General features: G+C 42.8%; 1 protein-coding gene across 1 annotated transcript in view; it reads left to right on the top strand.

Annotated features, from left to right (window-relative positions):
• Positions 1–375: 375 nt before the first annotated feature.
• LOC104080689 (sorbin and SH3 domain-containing protein 1-like) overlaps positions 376–14,681 on the top strand; it is a gene marked incomplete at its 3' end in the record, with an annotated part of 67,768 nt that continues 53,462 nt past the window's right edge. Inside the window, exons 1-6 of the mRNA XM_009583167.1 lie at positions 376–472; positions 2,089–2,154; positions 4,251–4,346; positions 7,384–7,503; positions 9,041–9,067; positions 9,237–9,352. Of these exons, the coding sequence (XP_009581462.1) occupies positions 376–472; positions 2,089–2,154; positions 4,251–4,346; positions 7,384–7,503; positions 9,041–9,067; positions 9,237–9,352 (522 nt within the window). The remainder of the gene's footprint in view (positions 473–2,088; positions 2,155–4,250; positions 4,347–7,383; positions 7,504–9,040; positions 9,068–9,236; positions 9,353–14,681) is intronic.

The following is a 14,681-nucleotide window of genomic DNA, read 5'->3' as shown; positions in this document are numbered from 1 at the left end:
TGAAATCTGGCAGTGGTCTAAGTTGAGGGTTTTAGCTTCAAGCTTTTAGTCTCACTGAGATTTTTTTTATTTTTTCTTAAAGGTGATGCATATTTTATATATTAGAAGTAGCCAGATTTGCACTTTGCCATATATAGACTCTTAGGCTTTATTCACTATCTTACGATTTAATGTTGAGGATTAGTCTTAAAGTCTGAAAGTAGTACCTATATTGGGTGGAAATACTCTTTAATTTCTGATAATTATCAGCAAAAAGTGTAACTGGTGGTTGACATAAATCCATTTGGGTTTGGAAACTAAATTTTTTGAAGAAAGTGTGACTATTACCTTGACTTTTGTGATGAATGTTCAGCGTTCAGTGCTGTCTGGGCAGACATGAAACATAATGTAACCATTCTGCCTTTCACTTTAAACAGAGATAAACAAAATCCAGAAGTGAAAAAGGCAAGTCCCTCCGCCACAATGAGCTCTGGTAAGTCTGTGTTGTTTTCCACTTGCCCTCATTGGCATTGCTTTTTATTACTAAAAATATTCCTGTCTGTTGCAATTATTCTTTCTTTTTTTTTAACTCTTCTTCTGCCTCCCAGAAAAGAGTCAAAGCCCTTGAAAGCTCAGGGAATCTGACTATTAAGGCAACAGAGGAATGGCTTTGTAGTAAAAAGTGTCCTGGCTTCATGTTTGTTGTTTCAATTTGACCCATAATGCTCAAAAAATGACTAAAAACATCTTGAGCTGAAGTAGGTCACTTTAGCTTCTTTCACTTTGGAATACAAGAATTCAAAATTACTGATTACCTGAGAAAATTATCTGAAAGAATTTGATATGTTTTAGTAGGGGTGAATACAAAGGTTGACATCTGGATAGGAAAAATCAGCTGTTCAAAGAAAAATGAGGGACCAGGAAATGGGGGCTGGTTGAGAAGAGGAAAACTTCTGGGCTTGTCTGGGTAAGAGACTAAATCAGAGTGAAAAACAAAGTAGACACCATACTGAAGTGCCATATGTAGGACCTGTGGAATAATATTCCCACTTGATTTTAGCACCTTATCAAGTCTCAGCTGGAGTATCGTGTCCAGTTTTTAGCACCATGTTTTGAGAAAAATGTGAACCATTTGGAGAGAGTCCAGAGGAAAGCTAGGAGACTAATCAGGGTCTGAAAAACATGAGCTGGGAATTTGGCTTAAGCATTGATAAGCTTCCAGGTTGTGAAGCACTGAAACAGGTTGCTTTAGGGTGATGCTGGAAGTTTGTAAGAACTCATTAGGCGAACATTTGTCAGCAGTGACAGAGGTAGATTGGGTCAGGAATATGGCTTTACATGACCCTTGGAAGTCCTTTCTAGCACTTATCTTCTGTGTTTCTCTGAATTCACAAGAGCCAGTTTTATTCATGTCAGCTGAAGATGTTGCAGACTTGAAAAATCTCTCTTGAAAATCTCATGATGGAGCTGGATGCCATATAGAATCATAGAATAGTTTGGGTCATCTAGTCCAACCCCCCTGCCATGGGAAGGGACATCTTCAACTAGATGAGGTTGCTCAGAGCCCCGTCCAACCTGACCCTGAATGTTTCCAGGGATGGGCCATCTACCACCTCTCTGGGCAACCTGTGCCAGTGTTTCACCACCCTTAAAAAAAATTTCTTCTAGTCTAAATCTACCCTCTTTTAGATTAACACCATTCCCCCTTGTCCTGTCGCAACAAGCCCTGCTAAAAGTTTGTCCCCATCTTTCTTATAAATCCCCTTTAAGTACTGACAGGCTGCAATAAGGTCTCCGCGGAGCCTTTTCTTCTCCAGGCTGAATAACCCCAACTCTCTCAGCCTTTCTTCATAGGAAGCAATATGCACATACAGAGACAGTCCCTGTTTAAAAGAGGCTGCGATCCAGGTAGGCAAGGGGAAAGGAGAAACAGGGGTGTCATCCAAGGGGGGTTTGTGTCTACAAGCAATGCCTCCTGAGGTAGTAGGAATACTTCCTAGTTCCTGAATCAAATAGTGCTGACCCACGGCATTCCCTCATAGTCAGGGGTTAAATTCGGTTGCAGAGGTTATAAGCCAGAAGTAATCTGCTCCTTCATTTATCTTACAGAACATGAAGAAATTGATGTTGCAAAAACTGTTGTCAATGGGCTGAGCAGCAATGGACAAGAAAAAGGTGGGTTAAGAGCTTCAGAGACATCTCTGCAGCTCCCCCTGCATGTCAGCTGCGTGATGTGGTTGATTTCCCGGGACATTCACTACAGCAGGGGTTTCCAAATTTAGTTTGCTTGGCGACTGATACAAGAAAAGCCTTGTGCTGCACCATGCCAGCAGCAGCAGCATTTCTTAGCTGAACAAGTGTTCTTTGTCTCTTAAAGGTGGCAGGCTGGATTTGCTTCTCTGTATATTTTTAGTGCTGTTTTGAGGAAAGCTGTGCACTACTTGTGGTGCTTGTGAGCACCTGTGAATCAATATCTTAGTGTGTTTAGACAGCATGGGTTTGTGGGTGCCTATTGTGTAAATCCTGTTAACTTCAGTGGGAGGTGAAGGTTTGAGCCCAGGATTAAAGGGCAGGAACTAACCATTTAAGTAATAAAAAAAATCTGTCATTAGCAACAACAATTTAAAACCCAAACTTATCTAAACAAACCAGTCTTCATGTTAACATCAGCAGGTTTGCAGTGTGCTTTATAGCATTCAATATTTGTATAGTGATGGTGTGTGTTTTGGCAGAGTGAAAGTATGTGGTTGTATGGGTTGGTTTTCTACTGGTTTCATTTCCTTTCTTTTCCTTTGATGCCTTTTTATAGTGCTTAGTATTTTGACTGCATTGTGGATCGATGAATTCAGTCAGTTACAGAGCAGAACAGAATTAGGATTGTTTCCTAAACCACAGGCTGTTTGGATTGGGATCTATTGTATTCACAGGGTCTCCAGTGCTCAGGGAGAAGCATGGGGAACGAGGTTTGATTTGGGTTCCTCTTTTATAAAAAAAGAATTTAAAGCAATCCCATCAAATTAAAAGCTAACGATTTTATGAGGTTTGAAAAAATTCTATCAAGCTTTTCCCCCATCCTTTTGCTTGAGAGCCCTTTTCTAGGTTCGTGAAGTCTGTGCTTTCCAGTTTTGCCAAGGACCAGAAAGATCTGCCACAAGAGGGGGTGTACTCACCACCCTGATGTTAATGCTTCCCTCAAGCTGGCCCAGTGCTCAGTATTGGTGTGCAAAGTATTAGAAATGCGGTTCTTCTTACTCCTGATTTTGCAGGCCTGAGAGAGGTGGCATGGAATGTGAGGAGGCATCTAGCATTTTCCAGTTATTACGTGCAGAAAGCTAATAGCTTTTAAAGGAGAAAACCCTGGCTTTGCAGAAATCAAGAGCGCAACTCAAGTTATTCTGGTGAAGCAATGATTTACAAGATGTTTATCTTGGCAGATCCTGTTGAGCTTCACCTCTGAGTAGTTTTGCCTTTGTGTTTTTTTACCACCCCCCCACCCCCCCCCTTTTTTTTTTTAGACTTACACGTTAGCTGCAATACAGAGTCAGAGAGAAGAAAGTACCAGCTGTTTTGAACAGTTTTGTAACAATTGCCAGAATTTTGCACAGTGCTATGTATGGTTTTCCCCTATGTTACTACATGTAGTATAATTAGTGTGCTAGCTGATGGAGTCCAGTAGAAATCTCTTCAATTTACTGTTTAAATGGATGGATTTTTTCTGAAATGGATATTTTGATGCTACCCTTTGGCATGGGACTATTTTCAAGATTATTTCACATTTCATTTCCTTCTGTTGCTGAACTTGTAAAATATGTGCCATAAAATCCAGAATTCATGTAACGTGGCTAGTTTAATGTTCCTCTCTTGACCTTTCAATCCTTGTTTTCTCACTTTTTGTTTTAACTGAGCCATATTAATGTTAAATTAACATTTTTATTTTTGCATGTAGTGTATCTCAGCTAAATGATTACATTAAAATTTTTTGCTTGCTTCTAAAAACTAATGCTTCCAGATTCTTTTTGCCTGCAGCATAGTGGCAGTCAGCAGTTAGTCAATTCAGTAAGCAGTTCTGTATGCTGCATAAAACAGACAAGTCCTGAATTAGGGTGAATGAAGGGATATTTTTAACGGTTGCATCACTGCTTTCTGGACTGCTTTTATGTTTGAAATTTCCTTCTATTGTGTCTCCCAGTACATTAGAAAATTTTGTGGCATGCTTCCCAAACTCTGTTCTTCCCTTTTTGGATGTGCCATTTACACTTTTGTGTTTGCAGCTGTTGACGTCCCTTTATGTACACGCTCTATTTCTGCCGTTAAAATAATCCCTGTGAAGAAAGTGAAAAGTTCTCCTCACCTAGTGCTGCCTACAGGTATCTTCTTCCTTCCTCCCCCCACCATGCATTAGTTGGCCATCATTCCCTCTCTTCTCTCTCTCTCTCTCTCCCCCCTCTCTCCCTCTCTCTCTCTCCCCCTCCCCCCACCTCCACTTCACCCACGCACTTTGGCTAGTTTTCAGCTTCATCCTCTTCTCACTGTTTCCAGAGCTGTAGATTTCATCAGTAGGTAATAAAGTTAGCTCTTTATGGCACAATACACTGTTCTCAATTATGCTGCTCCTCTGCAGACATAATTGTGTACTTGAATCTGGGATCATTGTAAGCTCTTCTACTAATACTTGGTTATGAATAATATTGTTATTACAGCCTCATTTTGAACCAAACTCCTGATGAACCAAATAATGTTTCCTGCGTTTCTTTAGTCTTTATGAAAGTAAATGGATGTCGGAGATGGTATTTTACAGGTTCAAGCATCGTTCAACATTGGTGGGATGGTTTTGTTTTTCTGTACATATACTGACTTCACAGAATTTTCATATGGATAAATAAGGATGTTAGGCTGTCTGTCATCCCCTCCCCAAGCACATGTTTTGCCACTAGAAGTACAAGATTGTTTTTGTACTTTGCTGGATTTGGACAGTCAGACTGCTCTAGTTGATACTGCTTGTCTCTCCTAATCTGTCACACATGTGCTCTGTTGGACTATTACAGTGCTAATGTCATGTTTATTACCATCTGCTGGATTTTTATACTGAGAGTGTCAGATTTTTGTTTTCTGGCATTTCACCTAAATTGTGAGGGAACATCTTAGGTATTTGTCTTCCTCTCCCAAACTGAAATAGTCTGACAATATTTTATTTTCAAAACATTTTAATTTTGTTGAGTTCAGAACATTTTTTTTCTGATTCTTATTGTTTTGATTCAGTATACAGGTTTAATACGTTGTATGGAAATAACAAAAGTGTTTGATTCCCAAATTTGATTCTCCTCTAATATGATGGAAACGTTTATGGCATGGTGAACTTCTAAGTGTTTCCGTTTCTCTCCAGTGCCTGTGAAAGGAATCTAGGTGTAGGAGCATAGGAGAACAGCTAGCCTGCACTCTCTGTGGATGTCTAAATCAGGCCTGGTGACTCCAAACAGTGTGTCCATGCCTCAGAGTTACAGCACTCTTGAAACTGGAGTCCCGGAGCTTAAGCTTTTGTCCTCTGGATTGAAAGGAGGTCTGTAGAGTCCTCGGGCTGTGTGTTGTGCTGTGTGGATGGGAACGATAGCCAGAACTGGAATCCTGACTCTATCTGGATCATGCGAAAATCAGTCAGAAAAGTCGACTTCTATTTCACCAGGCATGTGGGTGACCTTAAGGCATGATCAGTTGTGTGGTGTGAATGCAAATGTGGTATGTTTAAGGATTAAGCAGCATTTGATATGTGTGTGTGGATAGTCTTTCCCCTCACAGAGGCTGCCTCAATGCTGCCTAAATGAACGAAAGGCTAAACTGTAGGAAGGTATCCTCTGATTCCTTACTTATTCCATCCTTTCTCCAGTCCTAAGTGTGGATCTGAAGCTATGCTTTTTGTGAAATCCCTAAAGCATTGAAAGCCCACGTAAAAGCTTGAACTGTGGTGATTCCAGTGTAGAGGGCTTTCGATGTGAGCCAGGTGTTTGACATTCGTTGAGTCTTTTCCCCTACTGCTGTTGTCCATCTGGCACTATGGATGTTTCCCTATATTGTGGCCACCTTGGCTGTGTTTTGTGTGTTTTGCAACCTTAGCTGAGGCATTGTCATGGTCTATAGGCGCTGTACTGGTGTGGATTTAATGGGGCATTATCTTACTAAATCAGCCAAGGAATATTGATCTGCACAAACATGGACTGTTGTCTGGGCAATAAGCAGCAGCCTTTGCCCCCTCTGTCCAGTCTGAAGGCATAACTTTCAGTATAATAACAGTTCCCAGAGAGGAGCTGCATCCCCCCAGTGCAGAGATAGCATGATCCTCACCCCATAAAAATAAAAATCATCATGTTGTCATTTGTGTAACACAGCACATGCTTAGGCTCCCTGTGCGGTGTCATTGTAGGACTAGCACCTCTGTTTAGGCAGGTCAAAGTAAAGTCTGATGGCAGCTGCAGGGTCAGTAATAGTGCACGAGAAAGGGAGGTGATGTGTTTTCCTGTGGAAGTAGCTTGGATAAGTGAGAGACTCTTTAGGCTTATTGTTTCTATAGGTATCTTAGAGGAAACAACTCTCTGGAAGGATTTTAAGTAAGGGGAAGAAGATAGCCTTGAAGTACTGGTTTGTTATTACTTAATGGGATGACAGGAGGGAAAAACACAAATGCATGGACTGAAATGCACAAAGGTAAGCCTACATAGAAGCTGTGCTGTATCGGGCCTCAGCAAGGACACTGGCGTTATCTGGTGTCTGGCTCACAGGGTGATCTGAAGAGGTATATGTTAAATCTCCTTCTAGTTTTTGGGATTTGGGTTCCTATGTCAGAGGGTAAAACACTGCTGCGAAACAGGGAGAGATGGTAAGGAGGTGGCTTGCAGTGCCCCACCTTCAGATCACATTCAGCGCAGTTATAAGATTTTATCCTCCAGTGGTCATAAGACTTTTTTTTCTTTCAGTCCTGCACAAAAGGCATTTTTAAGGCTTCAGCACACAAATCGTATTGCTTTATATCATTGGGACATCCCTATAGAAGAGCCACAGGTGTAATGGTAGAGTGTCCTTGCTAGTACAATATCTCCACACAAAGCAGACCAAATAAAGCAAATGGACGTGTGAAATTTGGTTCAAATACTCATCCTTTTTTCCTCCTTTCTTAGCTCTGTTACACTGACTCAGAACTTACTTCTACATTCATCAGTTACATGAATATGAAACTGCTTTGATTTCTCAATGCTTTAAATCCAGAGCTAATCTTCATCTGCATAAACATTACTAGATTGATTCACCCGGAGGCAGCCATGCTAAAATTACTCCATAGAGCTCTGATGGCTCCTGATAGCTTTGTATCATCGTTTGTTTCGATGTATCTCCTCTGTGCGTGTGCATTTCCTGTAGAAACGGATCCTACTAAAGTCTGCAGCGGAAAAGGAGCTGTGACCCTTCGGGCATCGCCAGCCTATGAAGAGAATCGGAATATCACTTCGCCATGTCCTCGAGATGTTGAGCAACCTGAAAGTAAGTGGAATGTTAACTGGAATATGTTAGTCACAATAACTTCAAGGGAGGTCAGTCCAGGGTCTTGGGATGATCTTTTTAGTGCTGATTTAAAGCCCAAAATCCTGTAGCGTAGTCAGAAACCTCTTGCAAGAACCAGACCAGTGGAGGGAGACTGACTCCTGTTCTCTCCTAGTGCAGGTTTCGTGACCACTCACTCATTGGCTTAAGTTTGTTTACAGCTCCCTTTTGCTGTCAGAAGCACCAAAAACTATCAAATCTTGTTTTTTTTTCTTTCTTGGCAGGCCCATGTCACCTCCTTTTATCCCAGGCGTGAGGTGGAACAGAAAGAGGACAAGTGGTGCTACTGCCAGTGTAGCATTCACTTGGGTTGTCAAGGGAGCAGGGATAGTGTCCCAGACAGACAGTGTTGCCACAGAGCTCTGCCATCTTTCAATAGCAGACGTGTAATTACTTAATTGTAGGAGACAGGCAAAGCATAACAAACCTGGCCAGTGTCGTGGGTCTGGCAGAGAGGATGAACTCCCAAAGGCAAGATGCCGTTAAGGGGGAGGGGGTCAAACTTGCTCTTGAAAGCAAAGCATACATCGTTTCTGACTGTATTGTTGGAGGAAGGACAATTCCATTAATTCCAGCCCCAATGTGCTGCTTTCTGCTCTGTCTTCTCCTCCCGTTCTGCTCCACCCGTGACCTACCCTCTTTTCATGCTTGCCATTCTCTGTTTCTTCACCCCTACCCCCCACCATTGCCTCTCTCCTTTCTGTTGATGGCTTCATAAATTTCCAGCAACCTGAATGGCAGTGAGCCCATTACTATGGAAATCAGCTCATTAATATTTCCTTTGCTTATTCTTTCAATCGCTTTATGAAATGTGCTTTGGAGCTGGAAGAGCTTTTTGCATATTACTTAAACAGCAAAACTGGTAGAGGGGTGGGGAGGAGCCCAGTGGGAGGTGGGTAAATAGGTGACGAGACCAATGCATCTAGCTGCAGGGACTGGATTGTAAAGTGACATGATATTTTATAAGTCCCTTCATGCACATGCACTTAGTCTGTAAAACCTGATCTTATTTGTTGGCAGTCCTTTATCTCAGTTAATCATACATAATGATTTTGATAAGGACAGATATGTCTTCGTAGCCTGTATCATGGCTGAATATGGGGTCCCTACATTTCCAGTAATTTATGGTGTCTGGATGTCAAGCTGCAGCTTTAGAAAGTAGCTAGCTGGGCTGCCTTTTTGCCTCTGAAATAAGAATGTCAATGAACAATTGTTTCTTCATTGCTCTGAATGAATTGCCTTGTGTTTACAAAGGTCAGAAACAAGGAGGGCATCATGTTTAGGGCTGGTCGCTATGGTAATTAGGCAGCCCTGTCAGAAAGCATTTTATATGTGAAATGAAGTATAGCTCAACTCTTAACTTCAATTGGTACATGTTTTCTGTAAATGTAATGGTTTATTTTTTTCCCCTTTCTTTTCCTTTATGCCTATCCTCCACCCCCACCTCTTCTGTCCCTCCTTTCTGTGAAACGCTTAGGTCTGGAGCCAGAAAACACAGAAACAGGTACAAACATTGGCTGCTTATGTTGTTGCTTCTGTTGCTTTCTTGGAAGTATTTCTTGTTGCCTGGAAAAAACAGAAAGAAAAAAAAAAAAGGAAGAAAAGAGCCTCCTCTCGTTCGTCCTGTAGCTGGAGGGAATCCTCTGTGATCTGAGTTTTCCTTCCCCTCATAGATGATTGGAGGTCGTCATCTAATACTGATGCCAATGGGGATGCCCAACCATCTTCTCTGGCTGCCAAGGGTTATAGGAGTGTGCGTCCGAACCTTTCCTCAGACAGCAAACCACAGGTAAGCCTTTCTTCTGTGACCCTGAGGGTGATCATCTGGGTTCAAGCACTGGATTCATGGTCAGGAGTCTTGGGTTGAACTCAAAACTTTGCTGCAGACTGGGTAAGTTGCTGTGCTTCAGCTTTTCCTACCTTTAAAATGGGGGCAACACTGATGTCGGCAGAGTGCTGTGGAGCTCGTGTGTTCAGGCATGCCACAGTGTTTCCTTGGTGGATGGCGGAGGAAGACAGCGCTATTTGCTTGCAAGAAAAAAGGTGGAGTAGTCATCTATTACTGTTTTTTGTCTTTTATGTTGGTCTATTTCCTAGAGGTTGCTGCAGGCTGAAAGCAGAGTTACACCCTACATTAAAAACAAGATATTGGGGAAATGCCTTTCAGTTTTAATACTGTAACTGATACAAGCCAACAAGGGAAAAGTTATTTGTACCTGAAGGTAAATTGTTAAAGTCAATGTGTTAAGGGAAGTGTAACTTCATCCTTTTTCTTTTGGGTGGTCGGTCTGCGCAGAAGCACTCTGAAAGCTGATAAGGAAACTCTTTGTTAGAAACCACTTTCTTGTGTGGAACGGAATCCCTTTAAAGCCTTGTCCCCTATCAGAGTGACTGCTCCCATCATCAGGGACCTATAGCAATGCCACAGAACAGACATTCCTGAAATTGTAAGTGAAAGTGGAAGAAGGCACAACTCTGTTGAAGGCATGGGAAGGAGTGGCATCCTAAAGGAGAGACCCATTTACTGCTTGATACTTACAGCTGTCCTGTAGACCCTTATTGACCTTGTTGATGAACAGAGAGAGTGCTGACACACATAGTACTTGTTATAGAAGTCTCAAGGTCTGTTGTCCAAACTAAGCTGAAATGGAAGAATATGGAAAACAGCAATTGCAGGTGGTGAATGAGTATTTCCTGATAATACTATGTAGTCATAAAGTGAGGCTTCACCTAACCTAGGGAAATGTTGTGGCACTCTGAAGTCTCCAGACTGAAACTACTGTCCTTAAGGAATCAAAAGGAATGAGCCTGTTCCAGAAGCAGAAGCCCTTCAGAAGGAGCACTTACCAACCCACTTCTCCACTCCTTCACATGTCAGGGAAGGAGGAGAAGGAGGGGCAGCGTGAGGACAGTAGATTTCAGGACAGCAGCTGTAATTTTATGACGCTATTCTAGGTCTATATCCATGTAACAAGAATAGGTGCTGGCCACAACCTGTCATAGGTGGATGAATTTTAAAGGAGGCATTTTTTCAGATTTGAATGTTGCAAGCTGTTAAGGCACCTTCATTCTCTGGTTTTGGCCATTTTAGCAGTGGTTTAGCCATCCTTTGCCCATAAAGATATGACAACAGGGTGTGTGTAAAACCTACTTTCATAGTCTCCAGAGGTTTAATTTGCAAGAATGCAGGGAGCTACTCTTCACTAGGTGGGTGTTTTAGTTCTCTTCCTTTCAGTATTTTGTAGTTTTCAGCTACTGGCGACAAAGCAATAAATAAAACAAAACCTTTCTATTGCTAAGTTATTTTGCCTCAAAACAGTTTGGCTTTCAGAAAAAAATCACTGTAATTGGAGTTGGAGTTGCAGTCAGCAGGCAGTTGTGGAGTTGGTAGCCTATATGTTGCAAAGTACCAAAAACAGTAAAGCTTTTTTTTATTATTTACTAGAAGCAGGATTTCTTTGTCGGTGGTTTTGATTCTGGAGGCAAATTCTTATGAACTCAGTTCCTCAAGAAACTTTAATTGTTCTGGTCTTCCTGAAATCATTTTCAGGACTGAAAAATCCTGAAAAGAATTCAAGAGCTAGCTTTTCAAAGGAAAAAATGCTGACTTTTTACTTAGCCAGCTGTGGCAGGGTACAGTATTCGCATGATGTCTGTTTCATTAGCACTAGTGAAACTTCGCCACGTTCATTTTTCGGCAGTGCACTTAACATGCAGCAGAGATGGCCTAGAGCTCTGAATTTGGCTTTGCAATTCAAATGTCCCCAGTGCTGGGAAGTATTTAGTTACACAGGCACGAGCCTGGGTTTAGTTAGCCAGGATGTTAAATCTTGATTCAGGCTTTCCCAGGGGCATGGTGGGTGTTGCTGTGCAGGCCTCTCAAAACAGTACAGCACTGAGATTTATGTAGCCCAGAGAGAGAAATGTGTAGGCAGGGACTTGAGAGCTGGGTAAAGTTTGCCCGCTGCAGTGAGCAATGCTAAGAAAGAGAGAATGTGTGAGATGATGTATATGAGTGAGTTCTGCACTGGCTGTCCAGATACTGTATTTACTTTTTGTTCTTGCTGTATTAAAATCTGCTTAACCCAAGTCTAATGACTGATTTCATTCTTTGAATTTATTTATTTTTTCCTTCGTTTTTCCTTTCATTTGGTGCTGCTTCCTCTCTTCCTTCTTGACTCTGTCTGGGCAGGCCCTTGCTCCTCCCCGTCCTCCTCTTCCCAAAGAGGAAAGCTTTGCATGGCGTCCTCGCACTGACACTAAAGCGACCAACCTGTTGCCAGTGCCCATCATGGACTGCGTGTACCTGAATGCACCCAAGCCTTATACGCAGCGTGCATCACCAAATGCCAGTGCACGGTGTTATTTCTCATCACCTACTCCCTATGGGGCTGTCCGCAGTGGGAAGCAAGGCTTGCCAGCAGGGCATTCTCCCTCTTCAGTCCCCAAAGATGAGGTGCATGCTAGGCAGCCACTCTTGGAAAGTCGCTCCTCGTCAGATGCATCATCTATACAACGTAACCCTGACAGGGCAGATCCCAGTAGTAAGGCTGGAATGAATTCCAGTCATGAGACGAAGGCAGATAAAAAGGTCACCAAACTATATGTAGCTTGTTTATCTAACAGCACTTGCTCAGCTGCATCTGAAAATTCCACTGGCACCACACATGATCCAGCAGCCAGCACCAGTTTGGGCGCTGAGCTCACTCAGGCACCAGCCACCGACATTGTTTCCTCTGTAACAGATACTGGAAAGTCTCTTCCTGCTCCTCCTCCTCCTCCTGTTCCTCCCAGGCCATACTTTTACATTGTCCTCAGTAAAGACGCAGTTAGTTATGGTGCGGGTCAACCCTCCTGGACTCAGTCGTCACCTCCGCAAGCTGTGAGGGACAGAGTGCTAGAGCCCCAGAGCACAGCTGCCGCAGAGGACAGGATGAGAAAAGAGCCTTACCTTACTCAGCAGCGACAGCCACCATACAAGGCAATGGGACGCAGCATGGTACATGTTTTCTCCATAACCTTGTTTTCTTTCAGCCGTGTGAACGGTTCTTTAATTCATTACAATGTTCCCTAAATGCTTTATTCCCATCCTACCTAATTTCTGAGCACTCGTTGTGCCACCTGAGTCTTGTGGTCTTCTACTCGATAATACTTAACACCCTGTGCGCGCCCCCCCAACATTGATCTGTGTGTTTGTGCGTGTGTGGTGTTTGTAGGGGGTTGGATTGGGCTGGCAAGGATCTTTCTATTTTAGGGAGGTGTAAAAGAAGCAAACTCTGTAATGTGATGATTAGCGCTTCTAAAGTGATGGTGAATACAGAGCTGTTCTGTGGTTTGATTTAGCCTCACTGCACAGAACTGGAGAAGAGGGGTGGTGAGGGGAAGGAAGATTTTTGTGAAAAACCGTGCATGTTCGTAGAGGCTAGGGGCTGCAAGACTAAAGTAGTATGTCTCTCTAAGGAAAGAAAATCTGTTGGGGCTTTGTATCATTTTGGGTGCATCCTTGCATGACACTATATGGCTGCGTTAGACTAAAGTACCAATCTCCCCCGTTGCATAACACCACCTTGTTTCCCACAGGATGCCACTGCCACCACCACAGCTCAGCCTGGGGTTATAGTAGTCCCCCTCCTCCAGGTTAATCCAGACAGACAGCAAGAAGGCAGCTCCAGCACTCCACCACCGCCTCTGGTTCCCTTCGGGCAAGGCTCCGTATTCCCTGAGACTGTTTCTCCTGGCTCACCCTTGACTTTTCCGACTCTAGACGATTTCATTCCCCCACATCTCCAGAGGGGTTCCCACCATAACCAAGCACCTTCCGCGTCTGGCACATTACCCTCTGTTTACCCGAAATTGCCATTCTTCTCATCACCACCTTCACTTGTCCCTCCAATCACGGGGGCTTTGCACAGGGGCTTGAAACCTGAAAGCACTGGAGTCATCTCACATACAGTAAGCTTGCCAAGTACCCTCCTCGCCCTTTTCCTAAATTTGTATTCCCAGATTAAAATTACTTTCTCCTTGCAATACTAAACTTTAGAGAGGAGTGATGACTCACTCCCTGCCAGCAGCATGACAACTGAAACCTTGTTTACGTCCTGTGCTAGTGCATGCATGTTGCCTGCCTTGTGCAGCTTTGAACTTTCTATTGACTTCTTACATCAACATTTGACTGTCTCCCTTTGTGCCCATTCTGCTAGGTGATGCACACGTTAAGAGTCTTCACAGGATTTGCTCAGAATAATGAGTTCTCTATAAACAGAATAGCTGCAACTAACTGATCTCTTCAGGCTCTTCTAATAGCATCCTTAATTGTGTTTGAATAACATTTAAAGCAGCAACAGCAGACCAGTTAAAGGTTAGGGCTGGCTTTTTGTTCCACTTGGAGCCACAAGACTGTATGGTCTCTACGCAAATCCCTGCTGAAATCAGTGTAAGATTGCTGCCAGTATCCAATGACCTACAAGCAATAGTATCAGTTACTGAGATAAGAGTCTTCCAAGCATGTAGGTGCTATGGGATAGTGCTTCTTAGAGGGAGAGTGTCTCCTCAGTTTGGAATTGCTTGTCTTTGAAAATTTTGAAGAATTCAATCTGCAACAGTTTTAACTTGGAATTTACTGTGTTCTTCTTGGATTAGGTTTTGTTTTTCTTTAGGCTCATCACCTGTTTTAAAAAGTCCTCAGGGACAAGGAGGAAAAGTAGCTCTCAGCTAAAGTTGCAGAGGAGGCAAAAAGTACCTGACCCTCCTTGTACTGGAAGTCTTACCACCACCATTTTTTTTATATGCTTGCTTGTAAGGATAAGTAAGAAGTTCAGCAGAAACCCCCTCCTCTCATGATGATGCTTTCTCTGCCCTCTGACTCTATAGGGATCTAGCAAACAGACATGTGGGGGGAAAAAAGAAAAAAAAACGACCAAGGATGATATTTTCAAAAGTTCTCAGCATTGGTCTTTCTGCTTCTGTTGAAATCAGTGGGTTTTTACTGCAGAGAGCAATGAAAGTTTGGGGGTTTTGTTTGGTGTTTTAGTTTTTTTTTGTTTGGTCTGGGTTTTTTTGGGGGGGGGTTGTGGTTTTTTTTTGTTTTTTGTTTTGTTTTCTTTTTAATGGAGCCTATC

The sequence above is a fragment of the Fulmarus glacialis genome, unplaced genomic scaffold (genome assembly GCF_000690835.1).
Source record: "Fulmarus glacialis isolate BGI_N327 unplaced genomic scaffold, ASM69083v1 scaffold7448, whole genome shotgun sequence".
Taxonomy (NCBI): domain Eukaryota; kingdom Metazoa; phylum Chordata; class Aves; order Procellariiformes; family Procellariidae; genus Fulmarus; species Fulmarus glacialis.
Note: the sequence above shows the minus strand (reverse complement) of the source record. Positions and strands in the feature narration are given on the sequence as shown.